The following is a 20171-nucleotide window of genomic DNA, read 5'->3' as shown; positions in this document are numbered from 1 at the left end:
CGCACGCGCGGTAAATATATCCCTTCGTACTTTTTTCGCATCTTTTCCAATAAATAAAAGCAGAAAATATACTATTGCAATTGAAACACACAGAAACCGAAAGCATGGCCAGAAGAAGAATCACACCATCACGAAACTCAGTGCACCGAAACAGGCTAAAATTTAACTCGCAGTCCAGCATGTGATGAAAAGATACGAGTACTAATTTTTAGTTTAACATTAAGACGCCAGTTGACGCACTCTTTCGAGTGTTTTAATTCGGAAAACATCACCCAATAGTTAAATAACGATTAGACGAAAGCGCCTGTTCAACCCGGTACCACAGAATAGCATAAAAAACTAGTGCCGCCGTAGTTCACAAGTGTTACACCATTTTGTCATGGGATTAATGTTAAATTTCCTTTAAGGACGGGAACCGCTTTGCTGACTTAACGATTTCTTACATGGCCACGTCGAGCCCATTTACCTTTAAAGCTAAAAAAATCGTATTTTTTCGGTAATTTTTGAAATGCCACCCGATAACCGACCGGCTTTCAATTTACACCTGACCAGCATATGTTAACGTGGCAATAAGTGAACAGGCGGTTAGGACAGCAGCTTGGTAACGACGCAGGCGGCGATGGTGGAACCTCCATAACGAAGAGTAAAACGTCCGAGCTCTTTAAGCACTGCATATTCCTCCAAACAAACAGCACGAGTCGTCTCCACCTCGACTAGAGCGTTTTGTCCCTTTGGGAAAATTTCCACAGTTAGGCGAACGATATGGCGGTTTTTGGGTGCTTGCAAATTATTGTTTATCATTTTAGCGTCTTTGTAAGGTGAGAAAATTGCTATATTTATTAATTTAACACACTTAACAAATTGAACATTTATTTCGTACTAAACTCAAAAGAATTTTAAGTTAAAATTGACGTTTTTGACTGCCTATATAATATTGTATTATACACAGGCCAACTAAGGAAAACAACGCAGACTTAAAAAACTAGCCTTTTATTCGGATTGTCTGATGCCTGAAATTTTATTCCGAAACTCGAAATTTTGGAGAAAAAGAATCGCGATCCGACACCACATGACGTCATTACTAATTGAGAGTTATTAAATTGTCGCTCAGTTTAATTTGCATCAAAATTTGGTGCTGAGCTGCATCCGACTTTATTTTACCTGTATTTTATATTCATTAGGAAAATATGACGCGGCCAGACAAAATTAAACCCATAGGCCATTCACCTAAAGCAGGAGTCCTCAAACTACGTCCTGCAGCATATTTTCCTAATGAAGATAAACTACGATTGAAATGTTGTCCCATTGGCCGGAGTTTGATGATCCCTGCTTTAAGACATTTTGCTTAGTAAAGTAAGCACCTTTAATATCATCTTGGGTTTTTTCGCGATGATTTCGCCGCTGCTCTTATGCAACTGGCTGATGATGCGTCGAACGATCGCCGGTTCTGAAACTGCTTTGTAGTGCAACTCAACGGGGAATCCCCTCGTGATAGGAACCTCGATGTTGAAAACCACGATTCTGAAAATCGACAAACAAGCGCAAGTTATAAAACGAAGATTATTAGGGCGTTATAACTTGTAAAATTGGTCTTCCAGCAAAAGAAACAATAAACCATTTTCCGAAGAACAATTTTACAAGTTAAACAATGCCTGGCAGCAACGGTCGGTATATTCAGTAGGGCGTTATATTTGGTACTATTAGTTGGTATTTATAGTTGTCATGGGGGGATTAAAAAGTTTTCTTTACTTCCATGACACACAACACCAAAAAAACCTAAATAATATCGCAAAACAAATGATGATCCATAACTGTCCCAAAACGACATTTGTGCTCTTTTGGTGAAATTGGTCATTAGCCATCAAAGATTGTCCTAAAAAAGTCCAGAGAAAAACTCGCCTGGCTTGAAGTCTGGTCACGGCCAGTATGGGCTGCGTGATGTCGCAGAGCACACTGCCAACCGTCACCTTCATGATGTCGACTCCGTTAAGCGTGAGCACAGTGTGGTCGCCGGCCAGGGCCACGTCCACTTTCATGTCGTCACGTTCAATACTTTTCACCACACCACGTTCGCCGGCAGGCATTACCAACACCTATTCGGCAAAGGCACAGTTGTTTATGTTTACTGTAGAACAGTGCTTCCCAACCAGGGGGTCTCGATTCTCGAAGCTTTTCTAAATGTTTCAGTTTTCTATTAGATCGGGAAATTATTGCATAACATTACGTAATATTTATGCTTGGTCTGAAAATATCCAATATGCAAGCTCAAGTTTCGCATTGATAGTAAGATGCCTGTGTATGTATTTTTTTCTGATTAATTTGTTTTTCATTCGTTTAGTCATATCTCATTGTGGGTCCCACAACAAAACTTGCATTAAAAGTGAGTCCCGAATCGAAAAAGGTTGGGAAGCACTGCTGTAGAAGATGGTTTGTTTTATTTGGTCCCGCTCTATGCATATGCGGGTGTCAGTACACCCTCTTACGTTACAGCAGTAAGGTTGAGTGACGAACAAAACACATTAGAATAGCAGTTTTAGAAGGTCCGCAATTTACAGCAATAATTGTGATTTGATACTAAAGCTCTTTCGGGTACATTGATGCGTTAATTGCAGTAAATCAAGTGCAGCCATCCCATTAAATGCGTATTCGATAGTTTTAGCCTTTTCTTTCATTGGTGTGTGGATTTTACATTTTTCCTATAGCATTCTTTGATTTTTATAGGGTCGCGAAATATCAAAATAATTGCTAAGGACCCACCGCAAAATATTTAAAAAAGTTTGGGAACCGCTGGATTGTTAAACCAACAATGTTACAGCAGTTCGTGCTAATAAAATGTAAAAACGCCGATGATTTAAAGTCGATTTTTCGGCTAGCGATTTAAACGCAAAGACTTATATTTACAAGATCAATCATAATGTGCTGGTTCAGTTCATTTTTCTTGTGGAATGATTACATACGCCTAAAAGACCACGGGAAAAATACTCAACGCACCTTGGTGTTGGGACAGATCCCGCCTGATTCAATCTTTCCACTCAAGGATATTCCGGAACCCTGCCCTCGAAAGACGTCGTTAATGCAGAAACGTAGAGCAAAGCTAACGGGACGGTTTGGCGGGTTGAAGGAATCTATCACCTGGTAATTTTCCGAAAAAAAAAACAATTGAGCCGTTATTCAGTGATAAAACTGATAAGCGAAACTTTTTTAAACTCTTGGAAATAACTTTTTATTTTACAAATTGGGCATTGCAGCAAGCACACTTGAATGCACAATATCACTTAAATAACTAACAATAATATGATATTAAACATTGTCATGTCGTGTATCTTAAACTATATAATTATAGTTAAGGAGAAAGTGTGCCACAAGCCTAAAATATTAAAAAAACAATGGTTAACAGGTTGTTAACCTTACAATATAAATCACGCGGAATTTAGGCTTGTGGCAGTCGCAAGATTGAATGAGTTAAAAAAATGAGATTAAAAACTTTAATTGTGATTATATGCAAAATTATCTTAGCCAACAAATACCAATACTGGTCCCGAGAAAAAGGAAAGTAACTGAAACCAGACAGCGCTGCATTCCACCAAATTGAATTTATATTTGCACTTAATTCCAAAACGAAAACTGGTAATGTTAGCTTGTTATTTTTTTAATATTAACGTAAATGTTACCGCAAGCCATCGCAGACTCACCGAAACTGCCTAACAATAATGCAAGCAGGCAGGCTAGGAAAACAATTAGCCTGCAAGGAGGTTCGAACTCACGACCTCGGCCATACCGGGACCGTCGATTTACCAACTGAGCTACACAAGCTCAGAGAGAAGCGAGTCGAGAAACAAGCATACACCAATGATGTAAATGTTAATTACAAAATATGGGACTTCTTTAGGTGTCTAACCTGCAAAAGACTGGGCCCCTTATACCAAGCAACAAGATCAGGTGCAGAAGCAGGTTTTGTAAGGTTTTCTCCAAGGAGGCCACTGACTGGAACGAAGCTAACGTCTGCATCTTTGTAACCCGCTTGTTTCAAAAAATGCCGCAGTTTGGAGACGATATCATCGAACCTGAGCAGCACAAATAAAAATAATTTTAAAGTTAGTCAAGACAAACCGTAAATTCTACATAAAATGGTATTTACAGAGATTCAGTGCTAAAAAATGCCAACATAAAGGATCCACAAACCCCAAAAAATGTTTTTGCAAAGCATGAAACAAATTTTCAGTTTAATTGTTAAAGTTTGTGAAGGGGTTGGCAATGGGCAGATTGTATGATACCTTTGCAAAACTTAGATCTGTATACCATATTGCTCTGACTAAACTTAAAAAGTAACAAATATCTTCTAAAAAAACTGAGAAACTACTAAAAAATTAGTAGTCACAAAACGATTGCAAATCACAAAATCATGAACCATATCTTTACTTACTTAACTACACATTTTGCTGGAAAAAATACGACAACATAAAAGCAGAATTAAGTTCAATATTCGTTTAGAGCTTGTGCTCCACTACGAAATGGTGTGCATTCCATGGTTAAGAATCATTGGTTATTAAAAAATATAACTCATCGATTCATACAGAACAAAAACAATATCATTCATTCATAATTTCCTGTTGTATTTTTTTTCTGAAAAGACATATTTTATGATCAAACACACTCTTTATTGATTATTTCCTAGTGTGCCATCTAGTAATCATGCACTGAAGCTTTATTTTTAAATTGTTTCATGAAGCCTTTTTCTAAAAGTGCGGTGTGTTGTTTAAAAAGCAGTTCTGGTTTTGGTTTGGGAGATTGAGCTTACCTTTTCTTGGACCAATCGACTGTGTCCAGTTTATTGACGGCCACAGCCAGTTGACTGACACCTAAGGATCGGACTAAAAGCGCATGTTCCCTTGTCTGTCCACCGACACCGAATCCTGCCTCAAATTCACCTGTACTTGATCCCACCACAAGAATAGCAACATCCGCTTGTGAAGCACCTTAAAAACCAGATTCCATGTTTTTTTAGTTTAGTGTTCATATGATAGGATTTTTAGCTATATTGTTGATAACTTTATACTTATGTATTTAACTTTTATACGTGTATATATATATTATATTTAGTGTATATTTAACAAATCAAAAACGGAAAAGTACATTCAACTTATTACCAATGTCGTAAAGATATAAGTAAAACACTTTGTCTATAACTGACTTAAGTTACTGTAGTCGTAAAGCAAACTGACTTAAGGTAGGCTTCAGAAAGTAAGACAAATAAACCAACTTGAGTCAGACTTAAGTGTTTTTTTTTATTATTAGGTAAAAATTGATAATCTATATTATTTTTTGCACACAAAACAGTTTACTTTTTATGTAGTGTGGACAGTGTGGTATTGTTGTTTGCTTATCAAATTTTTAAGTCTATTTATAAAACAAATCCTATTCCTTTTTAGTTGGATTGAGAGCAACAAACCTGTTATCATGTTGGGAATAAAATCCCTATGCCCCGGAGCATCCATCAAGTTTACTAGATGCTTTTCTGTTTCAAAACGATTGTGAGCAATGTCCATGGTCACGCCCCTGGTCCTTTCTTCGCCTGTCTCATCCAAAACCCATGCGTATGCAAATGAGGCCTTGCCAGCTTTTCTAGATTCCTTAATTTTTTTTAAATAAGTGATTGACCTGGGTTGCTTCATCTCAAACATAGAAATATGATGTACTGTACATTTCAAAGAACTCAAAAAATATAAAAAGCTACAATTTAAAATGCATTTATTTACTTCAAAAAACAACGAATAAACAGGCAAAAAAAAATAAATCAATAAATTATATTTTATAACACAAAGTTATGTCAATTTACTGATACAAGTAGGTCTTGAAACATCTTTAACATGTTATATTAAACTTGAAAATAGTATTATATATAAAAACTGAAAATGATACAAGTAGGTATTAAAACATCTTTATCAAGTTATGTCAAAATTTGGAAGAGTATATAAAAAATTAAATTGTCTTGCAAGCTAAAAATACAGTAACCAACCTGCTCATATTTGTGAATCATCCTCTGAGAAACAACCCCCTTCTGGTAAAGCAGGTGTCCCATCATAGTGGACTTGCCAGCATCCACATGTCCAATAACAACCATGCTCAGCTGGATCTTGTTGTCGCTAACTCTTTTCTGCAGCTCCTCCTGTAGTGGTGATATATATATATATATTGCAGGGGTGGCCAACATACAGATCTTTTTACGTCTCTTTTTGTATGATGTATTTCATATTTTTTTAGATTGTAAGTCAACTTAGGTTAAGTTTCCAATATACTTTGTTTTTATAGTTATTTCTGCCCATGTGTAAGGTATAACTCTTTGGGTTTCGGCCAGGTCCATGAACCCCTCGGGGTCCGTGAACTAGTTTTAGAGGGTCCATAAAGGCCTAATGGAAATAGTAGTGTATAAATAAAAAGTAATCAATTTTTAAAATAACTTTAATTAAAAATAAAACGTTTTTGCATTGAATGTAATTTCCATTAAACTTTCACATTTTTTGGACCGAAATCAAAAGATAACAAGTTATGACTTCATCGCTGAAAATTGCATGCTACTTGTGGTCCTCGCTAAGCAAAAAAAATGTTAGGGGTCCGCTGAGTTTAGGAACCCCTGGTTTAGGCAATCCAACTGGGTAGCATGCTTCATTTCTTTGATTTTTATGTAGTTAATATCATTTACTCTGGGCTTTAAGGGTGGATTCTTTACCAGTTTAAGAAATACTGGCATACATTGTAAAACATGGAAGGCACTGCTGTTCCTTTTACATATTCGGGTTAATAGATATTGATATACAATTCTTAAACATAAATAAATTATATTTACATAGAATTTGATTATTTAATGTTTCTTCCTTCATTTTAATAGAAACAATTTCAATATAAGTGTTAGTATGACCAACCTCAAAGTTAACATTGGTTTTGCTATTTTTGCCAGGTGTGGAAGAACCAGCAATTTCAGCATTGGGAGGCCTTTTTGGTGTTAATGGTAAGTTGGCAGCAGGAGAAGAGTCACGTTGTTTGGAGGGATTCTGTTTAGTTCTGCCATCTACTACCAAGTGATTGCTTTTTCTGGAAGTGCTTGGTGAGTTTTTAGTAGGTTCATTTGAATTTAAGGTGATTATTGTGGAGCCTGGAGTTTGGAATCCAGTTTTAACTAGAGTGCGAGAATTTGTTTCGACTTTTGAAACTGTTGGTCCATTTTTTGGTTTTGAGATAGAAATATGTTGCATTTTCTTGGAATCCACCTCGTTAGATGTCTAGAAATATAACAGTACAAAGCGTTTTGTTGAATATTTTAAACTTTAAGTGTGTCTACAGTATTATTTAGTCAGTAAGTAAACTATAATAAAGTCAATCACCTTTTTGTTATGCGAGCGTCTTCCATATTGTTCTTTGTTTTGTAGCTTTGATACAGAATTACCCCCATTGCTTGCATAATCTCCACTCTGACTCCATTCATCTGCCACATTATACTTTTTGCTAGTTTGGGCAACCTCGTTATTCAGGAGATAATCAACTGCTCTCTCTATGTCAGAATCAAATTTGATAATGGCGTCACGAATTGTCTCCTGCGGATACGTCTCACCCACTATATCACAAACATATTCAATGGATGTTGCAAGGGAACTAGGTGACTTTTGCTGAAGAGCATTTTCCGCATGTTCATCTGGGACCTCATTTAACGGAGCTTCGGTAGGCATGTATGAGTTAAGATCCTTGTCACTTCGAAAGTAGGAATATTGAGCCATTGTTCCCGGAGAAACACCATAATCTTCTTCATATGATTGGCCAAAGACATCGTAATCATCATCATAATCAAAGCTTTTTGCATTTCTAATGCTTCGATGTCTAGCCATGCTTTGTAAATTAAATGTTTTTCAATGTAATAAACTCAAATCATAAAAGTATCATGTTAAGTTCCGACTGTTGAATTGTGAATACCTTGATCAGCAACAATATACCTCAAAGAAAAGTTGGACTTCAACAAAAAAAGTTCCATTGAGCTTTCAAATTAACTAAACCCTAAATATATACATGGAAGTAAATATTTGTTAGATTTAAAGATATAAATATATATATATATGAATAAATATACTTCTGAATTGAAACTAGACCTGGTAGGATCAGCACCGCTAATAGCCTAGAAGTAAAAAAATTGTTGTTGAACCACACAAAGACCTTTTAGCAATCTGTAGTTAAATAGGAAGTGGTTATTTGACTGGATTGCTCTTTTACGTTTGCACCAATAAAAGATTCTTGATTGATTTGGGTTAGGGTTAGCGTCTGGTGGTAGTATTAGATATAACAGAGTTTAGCTTAATTTCAATGAGGCTATTTAACCATTACCTCTTTTGGTGCTTGCACCCTTATTGATATTTCTAAGGAACTGCTATGCCTAACACAAATCATAAATAATAAGTTTAAGTTTATTTTTTCTCCCCATCCACACTTAATACAATACACATGCAAACAGAAAAGCAAATAACGTTGCCGGATTTGGGGAAGGATCAGCCTCGAACCACAAGTGGTTATACAAAGAGACCGTCTCTAATAACGTAATAACGTTTTGGTGCAGGGGTAAAAGACTATCTTTCAATTTTGACAACTCGTTTCGTTACTGTTAACAAAAGGGCGCTGGTCTAGAAACCTATCACATTTTCATCGAAGGTTTATATTGCCAACATTGTTTACATTAGGGTGCAAATTAGCATTTTGGTTCTGGTGGGTCATGTATTATTATTACTGTATTTACTAGTAGGTAATGAAAAAAAGGTCTACAAATACCGCATACACAAGGGCTAACCGACACCCTAACCAAATAATAATAATGTGCGTTGTGGTATGCGGTATTTGTAGACTTTTTTGCGTTACTTTCTACATACCAAATAAAAAAGAGCATAAAATTACCCCATATTTATTAACGAGCTGTTTTAATTTAATATTTGACAACTCGTTTTGTTATTTGAAAAAAAAAACAGTAGGATTCTAGACCAGCGCCCTAATCCATGCTACGATTTTTACAATTGTTATCACAATAATCCAGGTACAGGTATATACTATCAACAGTTAAAAAACAATAAGCACAATACTGAACTGCCTTACAAAACAATTAAGGTAAAGTTTAGGTCACGCTCTTACGTACGTGACAGCAGCTGAATGCAATCACGCATAACGCACTCGGGATTGATTCGAAAGACATATTTGTTAGGGTTGTTTAAATTTAAAAATATAAGAGTCAGGTTTTCAAGCCTTTTTACATTGTATAAACAAAACGTTTTCAGCGTAAAAAAATAAAAATATATTGTTTCTTAATAGGCGCGCGGCGCACGAAGTTCAATACAAAATAATACAAAAATTATGAAATACCCCATGTGAAACACATGATGCACAATTTTACACAAAGAGATTATAAGTTATAATCTCTTTGCTTTTATACATTTTTAGCATAAAAACTAATCATGGTTGTAGCGATAGCAGGTAAATTTCTCCAACTTACCACTGAGTTGCTCAACTTAATCACGTCAATACAAACTGTCTTGGAAAGGCTTATCTAAAGTTGTAGGCCTATGGCTCAAAGAGATTATCTCTTTGGTATGGCTATGGTTTTATTGCAGCCCAATGTTTTTCTGTTTGTTTAGTTTATAGAAAAAGAAAAGGTCCATAGAATAGCAGTCAAGAAAAAAAAATAAAAAAAAAAATAAAATTCTGATGTGAGCTGGTCTGACAGGAAAACGAGTGCGGTTTGTCCCACAGAGAGTAAAGACGAAGAATTTGACTCAATGTTGCCACCAACAAACCAGTTTGTTTTAAGCCTTATAAATGTGCGTTTCTTGTATTTTTATTAAGTTTGCGACTTTGAAGTCGAACTTTAAAGCAACGGTGTTGACTTTGGACTGGAAGTTGCCTTTGTTTCACACGTTATAACCTTAGTTACGTTTCTTTTTTAATACAAATACACATATCGCTAAAAGGTTTTCTGGTTGATGTAGCGAGTTAAACAGCGTTATAAAGATCAAGCTTAATCTACCGTACCAAAACTTTTCCTGTATTCCTTGTTCTCCATTTGCATTTCCTAAAATATTTTTGTAGATTTATTCTATTACAATAGGTTTTTCCTCACCCTTACTACATTTAAAAGCCAAAAGTTAATCTTAAGATAATTCTAAAACATTTCATTTTAGTCACATGTATTTGAAGTGTTCCAAATATACCGGATGTGCAGAGTTGCATATAGTTTGAAGCGAAAAGTTTAAAAGCACGGTGAAATTACAAATTTTAGAAATGTATACTTACAACAAAATTGGTCGTAACTTCAAACTGCTCCAAACCTGGGCCCATTGGCCACTCATTTTTTTTTGTGGGCTGCGGACTTCGGTGATTTTTAATAAGCAACTTATTTATTTGTAATGAGATATATAACATATAGGTTGCGCATATAGTTAACGTGTATACAACATATATTCGAAAAGTCTAAAAAAACACAATTCAAGAACACAACTCGACCTTTCAAAGCCTGTTGTGCTTAGCCTTCAAACAATACTTAAATATTATTGTTGTTTTGGATGCTGGCAATTTCAGACCTCGAAGGTCTATATTCACTTCCTTGGCCGATTGGTAGCCTACGTTTTGAGGTGGTATACAACAAATTAAACTGTCAACTGCAACAATAACAACAGCGTATTTATCAAACAGCCAAGTTTGCTACATTAGCTTCTTTTATGTGAGCCTATTACCACAAAGTGAAAAACTAAAACTGTAGGCCTAATGTACAAATATACAATTGCCACAACAGGCTCGGTAAAAACTTTAAAAAACGTTGTTAGCTCCATAGCATAACTAAAAATTTCATCTATAACGTGTTTTTCGTTTGGTCTCAATAGTGCGACTTTAGGTGCGCGGCATTCCAGTCCGTTTCATTCTGGCCTCGATAACATGAGGCGGCGTTGTGCGGAGATCGTAAGCCTGGCCAATGGCGGCCATTTTGTTAATGAACTTGGTTGTGAAGTTGAGTTTGGTGCCGAATTCGCTTGTAGCGTAATCGAAGGGAAACGTGTGGTGAAAGTTGTGAAAGCCTTCGCCTAAAAACAGAATAAATGACGTCAGTTTTATCATCCAAGCATGAACTATAATGATTTTGAATCATATTATAGTCAAAGCGTACGTTGCTGATGGTATATCAATAGAAAAAAAAACTTATTGACAACGCAATTACCTAATAAGCTTGAATTTGTTTATTGTAAAAAATATTCGTTTTAAATATTTGGAATACACGTTTTTTTAGCAATTTTAATAAAAATACTAAAGCCATTTTATTCGTTATCAACATTTCGCTGTTGACAGATGTTTTGGCATTACCTCATGCCATCATCAGTGTAAAAATAGTGGTATTTACAAATATAATTGCTCTAGTACCGGTCTTTTTTGAAAATACGTTTTAAATAATTACCGAAGCAAGCTATAATTTTTATTTTACAGCATCAAAGAACTTCGTAACAGCGCAATATGACTCGGGACTTGACGGGTCAATTTGTTTCAAGAATACCCGACGCTCGAATGCGCTGTATCGAATTTTGAAAAAGGCCGCAAACTGTAAATTGTTAAGGTGGAATAGCATATTATAGTGTTGTAAACAAGTCATTTTGAAATGACTTCAATCCCAGTGAAGTCATTTGAAAAATAACTTAAGGCCACGTCAAGTCTTTTGCGAAAATAACAAGTCAAGTCCCAATCCAAGTCATCGGTTTTACAAATCAAGTCCCAGTCAAGTCATTCTGAGATGAAATCAATTTAAGGTCATGTCCTAAAAATAAAACGATTATTTATTGGAATTTTTAAACTCGTACGATTATGAGAAATAACTGAACTAAAAAATAAGAAAAACGCAATATGCAACTATCTAATTGTTTATAGTGCAAACCTTGAGTTATACTTAAATGAAATACATTTAATTTTAATCCCAAGATGTTTGACAAAATGACTTTAGTCCAATTCAAGTCATTAGTCCAAAAGACTTGAGTCAAGTCATTCGGTTTATAAGACTTAAGTCAAGTCAAGTCATTTGAAAACCGTGACTTAAGTGCACTTAATTCAAGTCAATTACTCAAGTCATTACAACACTGGCATATTGTGGATTTTTTTAACCATGTTTTGTCGGTAAATGAAATATATGACACCCGTAAGAGTGGACTGCTGAATACACCCACTTATAAAATGGGTGAAATACAGGCTGCAACAGGCCGAGTCAGACTCGGGACTCGAATAAATCGCACATTTGGCCAAGCCCGGGCCTCGGACTCGGAAGTCTGACACGGGTTCATTTATAAACGACTACGCAGCCCTGCTTCATAAAGTGCCGGACTATAGATCGACTTAAGCCTTTCATTATGAATACTGAACTTTTGTCATTTAATATTTTATTCGACGCAAAACAAACACTGAGCGTTAATTATAATTTGATATGTTTAAGAGTTCTTAAACTTTTTTTACCGCGGACCCCTAAAATTTTATTTTTGCTTCGCGTGGACCACGGTAGGCAAAAAATTTTGAAAATGACGTCATAAATTGACGTCACATTTAAATTGACTTTGGAAATTGACCTTCATTGACTCCTTAAAAGAGTCCCCCCCTAGGGTTCCATGGACCCCAGTTTAAAAGCCCCTGATTTAATGGGTGGCTTCCGGTCCTTTTAACGTAGTAAAAAATAAATTTTCTCAATTCGATGAGAGGGTTACGGAACAATAGAGTTATCAAAATTACCTAATTATACTTGATAAAAAAAACCTGCTTAACTTGTTCCCCTAATTACGTTCAACAACCTACCTAACGCGAAAAAGCAAACAAAGGAGTTCTCGACTGGGTTGATGTTCTTGTCGTACGGTCTGTTGTTGCCCCACAGGTGAGCCGCACTGTTGACCAGCCAAGTTCCGTGTAGGCTTACAACGTAGCGGAGAAGGCATGCCAAGTAGGACATGATAAAGCTCTCGCCCCAGCAAAACACTGGTACCGCTGTATCAGAAATGGATTTAAGGTTCTCAACCAAACCAGAGTCTTCTTTTTTACGACTCTCTAACAAGTTAATTTTTTTACCGGTATTAACTAATTAGAATATGTATTATTATATACATCAGAGGCCACAGCCGACAGCGACGATTTCTTTAAAAAACGTATGACTGTTTGTTGTTGTTGTAGAATGATTGACAAATTTTGCGGGCTCAACCATTTAAATCAGTGCAGCTCTAAGCAAAAATGTCCATGACAATTAAGGCATCCAAGGAACAGAAAATCTGACCTTTGGACCTTGAGGTCGTGGCAATGCACTTATTTGACCTTTAGCTAAACCCCCAGGATACATAAAGTGGTCGTCCTAGAAGCAAAGACCGCCCACTTCACAGATTTATTGGTTAAAAAATATTGGCTAAATGTTAACAATACAATAAAAAAACTCGTCGAGGAGTTATAGCATTTTTGCGCCCAACATTGATGATTATTGTATTGCCACGACTTAAGGTCTGTAGTCTGACTTTTTAGTCCTTGGATGCATTAATTGTCATAGACCTTTTTGCTTAGAACTGCACTTACAACTGACGGATCGGGTGGTTTCGCGCATACACGATTGTTGTATTTCGGATAAAGGGATATTATCAATGTTTTCTAACTATAGAAAGCAGTGATTAAGAGCAAACTGACCTGTCGGAAAGACGAGCATCATTGTCAAAATGAAAGGTATGTAATACCTGTAAAAAACAAACAAAGTGAAAAAGAGTAATCGGTTACAACTAAGATCATTAAGAATATTACAGATTCAAAAGCCAAATTATATCAGAACGCATTGTTGTGAGAAAATGTCGGTCATTTTAAATCAATTCTTTCAAGTGACGTATTGTTTGATATTGACTCGCTCATCTCTGAGTCTATGTAGCTCAGTTGGTGGGGCAACGGTTTCGGTATGGCCGGAGGTTGTGGGTTCGAACCTCACTGTAGAAGATTTTTTTCTAGCCTGTATGGCTTGCATCATTGATCGACAGATTCGGTGAGTCTGCGATAACTTTCGGTGTGCTTTCAAGTTAATATAGTTAATGATTTAGTAAAGCTCTTGCACTCCTGTTAATTGAAGTTTATGGATACTTTAAAGTTAATATATATGGTGTTTTGTAAAGCTCTTGCATCCCCGTTAAGTGAGAATTTATGGGCAAAACCAGTTACTGTCAAACACTCTAAATATATAATCTTTGTACCATTAAGCTGGGTTTAACATGTCGCATACTGTCCTAATTGATTTTTGTAAACATAAAAACACATAAATGATGAATTGCAAAGCCAAAAGGGCCAAGTAGATCGACATTATCTTAATTAAGACGTTTCGATACGAGCTTATATCATCTTCATTTAACCTTGTATTGAAACGTCTTAATCAAGATGATGTCGATCTACTCTTTTTGGCTTTGCAATTAATTATCAACTACATAACAAATCTGTGCATAGTTTAAACTACATTCTTGTGTGAACTTGTACTGGCATATCTTATTTTACTAACTTGTGTTGCGTCATGACCACTGGATCGCGATAAAGATCCCCGAGGTCGATGGTCTTGCCCTTGTTTATTACGTCTGGATGTTTTCTCACCAAGAGCCATCCCATGTGACTGAAAAAGAAGCCCCTGGTTGCGTTGTGGGGATCCGCGTTTGTCTCCGAGTATTTGTGGTGACACCGATGGTCCCTTGACCACTCCAGAATCGAGTTCTAGTACCAAAATAGGCTTATGTTTATGTTTTACGTTTATTCACAAGCTGAAACACTTTAGGAAGTGAGAAATCTCCCGCAGACAATAAAATTCAAAAGAAAGATTCTTGCTTTCGTATCAGATAATCTTTTTTACAAAAAAATCTGTTTACAAAAAAAGGTATAAAAACATGAAACCATTTCTTAAAATTTTACAGAAATATTTATTTCGCCGTATAAATAGGCATCGTCAGTTTCTGTATAGAAAACATGCGTAAAATGCCAATAATGGTAGTTAAAGTAAAAAATGAAATTTATAAATATAAGATCGCATATAAAATTATAAAACACCTGCAGATATCAGATGCAAAAACAACAACTTAGAGCGAATGGCAACAAGCAACAACTTGAAAAAAACGGAAAGAAAGAGAAAGAGCACGCAACTCACAAGCATGTTATCAAGTTTATTCACAAGATCGCAAATGTTATCCAAGCCCGCTAACTACCCGCGAATTTAGACTTCAACACAAACAAAGCGACAAGACTGATTTGTGGCTTAAATTTAAGCATAGTTTCGGCGTGTATAAAGAGCTGAATCATACACCAAGCCGGAAACTAGTGTGTTTTGACACAATTCGCAGTTTTTGTGAATCGCTCAGCGTCTACTAAAAGAACTCTGCGGCATTTTAAGTTTGAAAAATTTTGTAGTGTTTGTTTATTTAAAAAAAAATTAAAATAAAATACATATCAGGTTGTTACAATTAACGCAAACAATTGTTTTTGTGAAAAAATGTTCCCATAACGTGTGACGATTAACCCACCTGCAGAGCTGCTGAATTTGCCAGAGCAAGAAAGATCCTAAGAGGTAGTCTGGCTTTGTAAGTTCGATGTGTCCAAAGCCTATGAGCGCCAGCCGTGATTCCAAGCCCGGCAAACAGTGTGTAAGCCGCATCTGTCCGAAAACACCGTTTTAGTCATGGTTAATTTTATTTGCTCATATATTATCTCGATTCTACTATTTAAGAAACACAGATAGAAGTAAGAATGTACATAGGACTTTTCCTATATGTTCTTCGCAGTGGCCAATTTTTGCTAACCAAAACAAATGCTATATATAGGATAGTGTATAACTTTTTAAACAGACTAATGATTAATTTTAATTAAAGTCCAAAGCTTTTGTTGAAGTTAAAGTATTTAAAACATGATAAAATATAATAAACGTTTAATTTTTTATGTTAAATCTTTGCACGAAGCTGTTAGCAGAACGAAGGTCGCTGGTCTAGAACCCACAACTTTTTTACAGTAACGAACCTAGTTGTTGAAATGGTAAATATTGGACAATAAATATAACAATAATACTTGTGACCCATCCAAACCGCAAATGTATAGTAGGATTCTCGACCAGCGCCAAATGAAGCATATAATGTAACATCAGTCGTTTATATAGAAAGGTTATATCCAAGTTGTCCAACAACACAAATAAATTATTAGAACAAAACTAACGTACATTAAGTAACCTCGAAAAGGTCTGAATAAGACAAAATACTTACTCCAAAGTATAGTTGGCCACATGATGCGCGGCATAAGAATGATAGCGTAAAGCGATGATAAGTGCAAGACCGTCATGATGCCCACGTTTTTCCATACTATCGTCACCTTATATCTAAAAAATAGAAAAATAAACATAATGCTTATCATTGGATTGAGTTGTTGGAAAACTTTTCATGGGTTAACTGAGACACAAGGTCCCGAGAGTTAATGTTCAGTATTGTAAACAAGTAATTTTAAAATGTCCCAGTCAAGTCATTTGTAAAATAACAGAAGTCCAAGTCTTTTTAAAAAACTAACAAGTCATCAGTTGCCCAATTCAAGTCATTTCCAAGTCGAACCATCTAATAATAAATTAATGAAACGATAAATCATTAAATTGGTAAAATCGTCTGATTATGAGCAATTACTAAACTAAAAAGTAAGAAAAACGCAACATGTAGCAAGTAAATTGTTTTATGTGCAAAGATTAGGACCAACAGCTTAATTTTATAAAAAAAAGTTGCTTAAAGAAACCACCTCATTTCAGCCCAAGTCATTGGTCCAAAACACTCAAGCCAAGTCAAGTCACTTAAAAACAGCGACTTAAGTGTATTGACTTAAGTCATTACAACACTGTTGATATTAGAGCGCCGACTAAATGTTCAGAGTCATCTAACATCTATTTTGAGTTACGCATCCTGCCCGTAGTTTTGACAAAAGAGAACATTTAACATTTTCGTATACAGGTCACGGATTCCTCTTATGCTGTATTATGTTTTGCGTTAGCGCATCTTTATCTTTATCAAATCTAGAACGATTAAGCACCGCACTTCGTAACATTGTTTTTCGGTTAAGGTAACATTGTTTTTCGGTTAAGGAAAACTGCAGCAATCTCTTTTTACAATCATTGGCTATAACACCCTGGAGACGTGGGTGATCGAAAATGGCCGGTTGACTGAGTAAAAAAAGGTTAACTGATTGAAAAAATCAAACAAATTGCAACAGAAGGTTGTTTTTGTTGATTCAAAACGGGAATGTGCCAAGAACTCCCCAAAAGTTCTCTGGGAAAAAATCGTGTTTAACACGTGGGGATGTTCAAAGTAGAATATCAGATGCTTAGCTTTGAACCCAAATCGCATTTGAATCCAATTTTGTCGTTTGGATTGGGTAATAATTGGAACCGATATAGTTTATTCGTTTAATCGCGTAAATTTGCTCCCAAGTGTACACGCTCCAGTGACACGTTTTAGAATAAATTCTGTAGGGTATAGCGAAACAATTGTGGGGCTTGCTTTAAAATTAAATATTCCCATGCAGTGCGGCGTCAGCGTTTTACCGGCGGCCAATTACTTGCCGACAACCTTCACCTTATGTCAATCAAATGTTATTGGGCGAGCGTGTACCACTTGTTAAACGAACACTTGACAAGAAAGACACAAAACAAAATATAACTATAAAAATGGCAGTAGAAAGAGCGACAACAACCGCCAGTATAGCTTTACCAATTGTGCTACAAACATTTGTTTCAGTTAACCTTATTTATGACGTCATGAATAAGCTTGTTTTCATTCAAATCCAAATTTGAAATCTGGATTTACCTGCCGCATGTTGAATATCTTCGTTTTATGCATTTTCAGTTGCGTGGTAGCTGGTAGCTGGTAGTTGTACATTTTCGCGCATTTTTTTCGCCAATAGCGTCATTTCGGGGAAGGAAGTGTCATTAAGTTTTCGGGGAAAGGTCGCGGACTAATAGCTCCACAATATGTTGCTTCGTCCTGGTTTTATTTTGCGTGCGAAACTTCCACTACGATAATGCTCCCCAATCGATCATGAGCTACATCTATTCAATTTTTTAAATTAGACAAACGCGCTTAACTCTACTGTTTTTTGCGCGCAATTTTTTAAGTGGATACATCAATGAAGTCAAAGCACAATTTGTTTTCTCGAACCGTATTCTGCAATTGCAGGTGTCTAAGGGTAGTTGTTTTACGAAGTCACTTTTTGACGTCTTCTCTGAAACTTTTCATGCCTCTCCAAACCAAAATCGTGTTTGGCCTGTGGCCCAATCCGGACACGCATAAAGTTATAGCTCGTCAGTAAAATAGGTTCCATAATCCTAATGGTAATGTAAATGCGCAGCATTTAAAGCTGGGGAGTTGAACTCTTCATTTGTTTATGAGGTATAATCCAAAGACATTTGTAATATTAGCAATGCTTTTAATGGCCAGAGTCAACTCGACCCCTGGGGCTGGACATAAAAAAATTCAAAGTGATTAAAATGTGTAATTATAAATTTATACCTTTAATCCAGCTTGTGATTGTCTCATTAAAAGACACGCGGTCGTTACACAATTTGGTGCGAGGTAGTATCCTTATTATCTTTTCAAATATTTAGCTTTGTTTGAGCAAAAACTTGTTTTATAGGGGGTTACCTTCAATTTTATATGCTAATGGTTCGCTGTTAAAACAAACAAATTGTATGTTGTAATTTGGAATACATTCGAAAAGCTGACTGATTGATTGATATGCTAAACATTGCGCGATTCCGAGACAAAGCAAGCTGATATCACCAAACAGTTTGCTGCGGTTTCCAGGCTCACGTTTGCTGCTCGATCTATTGCGTAAGCGTTTTCCTGCTGAAGTGCTCAGCCTAATCCCATACCGCGAAATATCAGCTGTTTACCCCGCGCTAAGTAAATGCCCTGTATCATAAAGGCTTTAGATTTGATGTGAAACGCGCAAAGCTGACAACATTTAAATATTTCAATTAATTTACAGTTACAAAAAGCGGTATCCCGTAATCTAGCTAAACAGATGTCCTAGATAGATTAACTAAAAAACTAAACATATATTGGTCATATATCGGAAGGGACAACACACTCAATTCAATACTTACCTTTCTTGTTTAGTTTCGTTGTGATCCATCCGCATTTGTGGAACAGCCTAAACTTTTTTTAAAACACAGATAGCTGATAAGAAACAACAGTAAAGTACGGAAAAATTAGGACTCTAGCAACACGAGCCTTTGACAGTAGATTGCGAAAGTACTTCTCTTGTTGACGTTTTGTCGAAACGGCTGCATTGGCTTACGCACGTCCTAGTGCTATTTTAAATGACAGCTTCCCTCACACGATTTCGCATTAACGTTTCATCGCTCTGAATAACCGGGATTGTGGTGTTTGCTGTAGATTTCACAACCTTGGCCAATATAGCAAACTGTTGCCTATACTGCTCGTGGAAATTACGAACTCATTGGAACTGATGGCACTATTGGTTTTAAACAATATACTTATCGTTAGGGTTAAAGCGATGTTGTAATCACTTGAATGATACACATGCCGAATGCAACCTAAGTTGTTTTTTTTTACAATGGATCTAATTTAATTTGCGACGTAGGACCTATTGACTTAATTTGAACCTGAATGTTTTGCTAAATACCATTTGGTTACACAAATACATCCGCCACTTACAAGTTCACAGGAAGTTTTGCAGTCCGTAAAATTGTGAACTTTGTTGAATATAGGCTAGGTCGCAATAAAATGTTTTCCTGATGTTTTGACTGATGAAGGTTTTTAATAACCACATAACGTGACTTGCTATATCAGTGACGTTGGTTTCAATTCGGAAACCCAGGACTTTGAATAGGAATTTCAAATAGAAAATTACCTAATTTGATATTGTTTTACGAACTATTACAATTCGCTTTATTCTCTGTTTGCGACACTAGTCCAGTATTCAACTTTGGTTTGTCAAAACTTGTGCAAATTTAGTTGTTGAGTTATGAACTTCGCTTTCTAATTTGATTAAGATAGTGATTTGCAATTATTTATTTTTTTGATCGCAGGCGTAAACCATTTAAAAATGAAAAATGAATCCAAGTAGAACTTAAACTCTAAATACTT

The 20171-nt window shown here is 36.0% G+C and overlaps 2 protein-coding genes across 2 annotated transcripts; both read right to left on the bottom strand.

The window, feature by feature from the left end:
- Positions 1-505: 505 nt before the first annotated feature.
- On the bottom strand, positions 506-8036 carry LOC146146799 (HBS1-like protein). The gene is made up of 10 exons (XM_083388584.1): positions 7380-8036; positions 6921-7277; positions 6017-6166; positions 5450-5630; positions 4799-4976; positions 3899-4064; positions 2992-3132; positions 1900-2093; positions 1362-1521; positions 506-729 (listed from the first exon to the last, which is right to left on the bottom strand). Exons 1-10 carry the CDS (start codon positions 7875-7877, stop codon positions 586-588), a joined length of 2169 nt encoding a protein of 722 aa, XP_083244710.1. The 5' UTR covers positions 7878-8036; the 3' UTR covers positions 506-585.
- A 2202-nt stretch (positions 8037-10238) lies between these two features.
- LOC146146798 (acyl-CoA desaturase-like) lies at positions 10239-19408 on the bottom strand. The gene is made up of 7 exons (XM_083388654.1): positions 19166-19408; positions 16290-16402; positions 15561-15691; positions 14555-14760; positions 13708-13754; positions 12841-13026; positions 10239-11099 (listed from the first exon to the last, which is right to left on the bottom strand). The coding sequence occupies exons 1-7, from the start codon at positions 19198-19200 to the stop codon at positions 10909-10911; spliced, it is 909 nt and encodes a 302-aa protein (XP_083244780.1). The 5' UTR covers positions 19201-19408; the 3' UTR covers positions 10239-10908.
- Positions 19409-20171: the final 763 nt, after the last annotated feature.

The sequence above is a fragment of the Ascidiella aspersa genome, chromosome 4 (assembly GCF_963924565.1).
Source record: "Ascidiella aspersa chromosome 4, kaAscAspe10.2, whole genome shotgun sequence".
NCBI lineage: Eukaryota > Metazoa > Chordata > Ascidiacea > Phlebobranchia > Ascidiidae > Ascidiella > Ascidiella aspersa.
Note: the sequence above shows the minus strand (reverse complement) of the source record. Positions and strands in the feature narration are given on the sequence as shown.

Coding starts and splice junctions, on each gene's coding strand:
- LOC146146799 (XM_083388584.1), bottom strand. CDS start 7,877: ATGGCTAGACATCGAAGCATTAGAAATGCAAAAAGCTTTGATTATGAT. Junction 6,167..6,920: donor AAACCAATGTTAACTTTGAG/GTTGGTCATACT, acceptor TCACCACTACAG/GAGGAGCTGCAGAAAAGAGT. Junction 1,522..1,899: donor GTGACCAGACTTCAAGCCAG/GCGAGTTTTTCT, acceptor GTCGATTTTCAG/AATCGTGGTTTTCAACATCG.
- LOC146146798 (XM_083388654.1), bottom strand. CDS start 19,200: ATGCGGATGGATCACAACGAAACTAAACAAGAAAG. Junction 15,692..16,289: donor GTGGCCAACTATACTTTGGA/GTAAGTATTTTG, acceptor GTTTTCGGACAG/ATGCGGCTTACACACTGTTT. Junction 13,027..13,707: donor GATGCTCGTCTTTCCGACAG/GTCAGTTTGCTC, acceptor TTTCTGATACAG/CGGTACCAGTGTTTTGCTGG.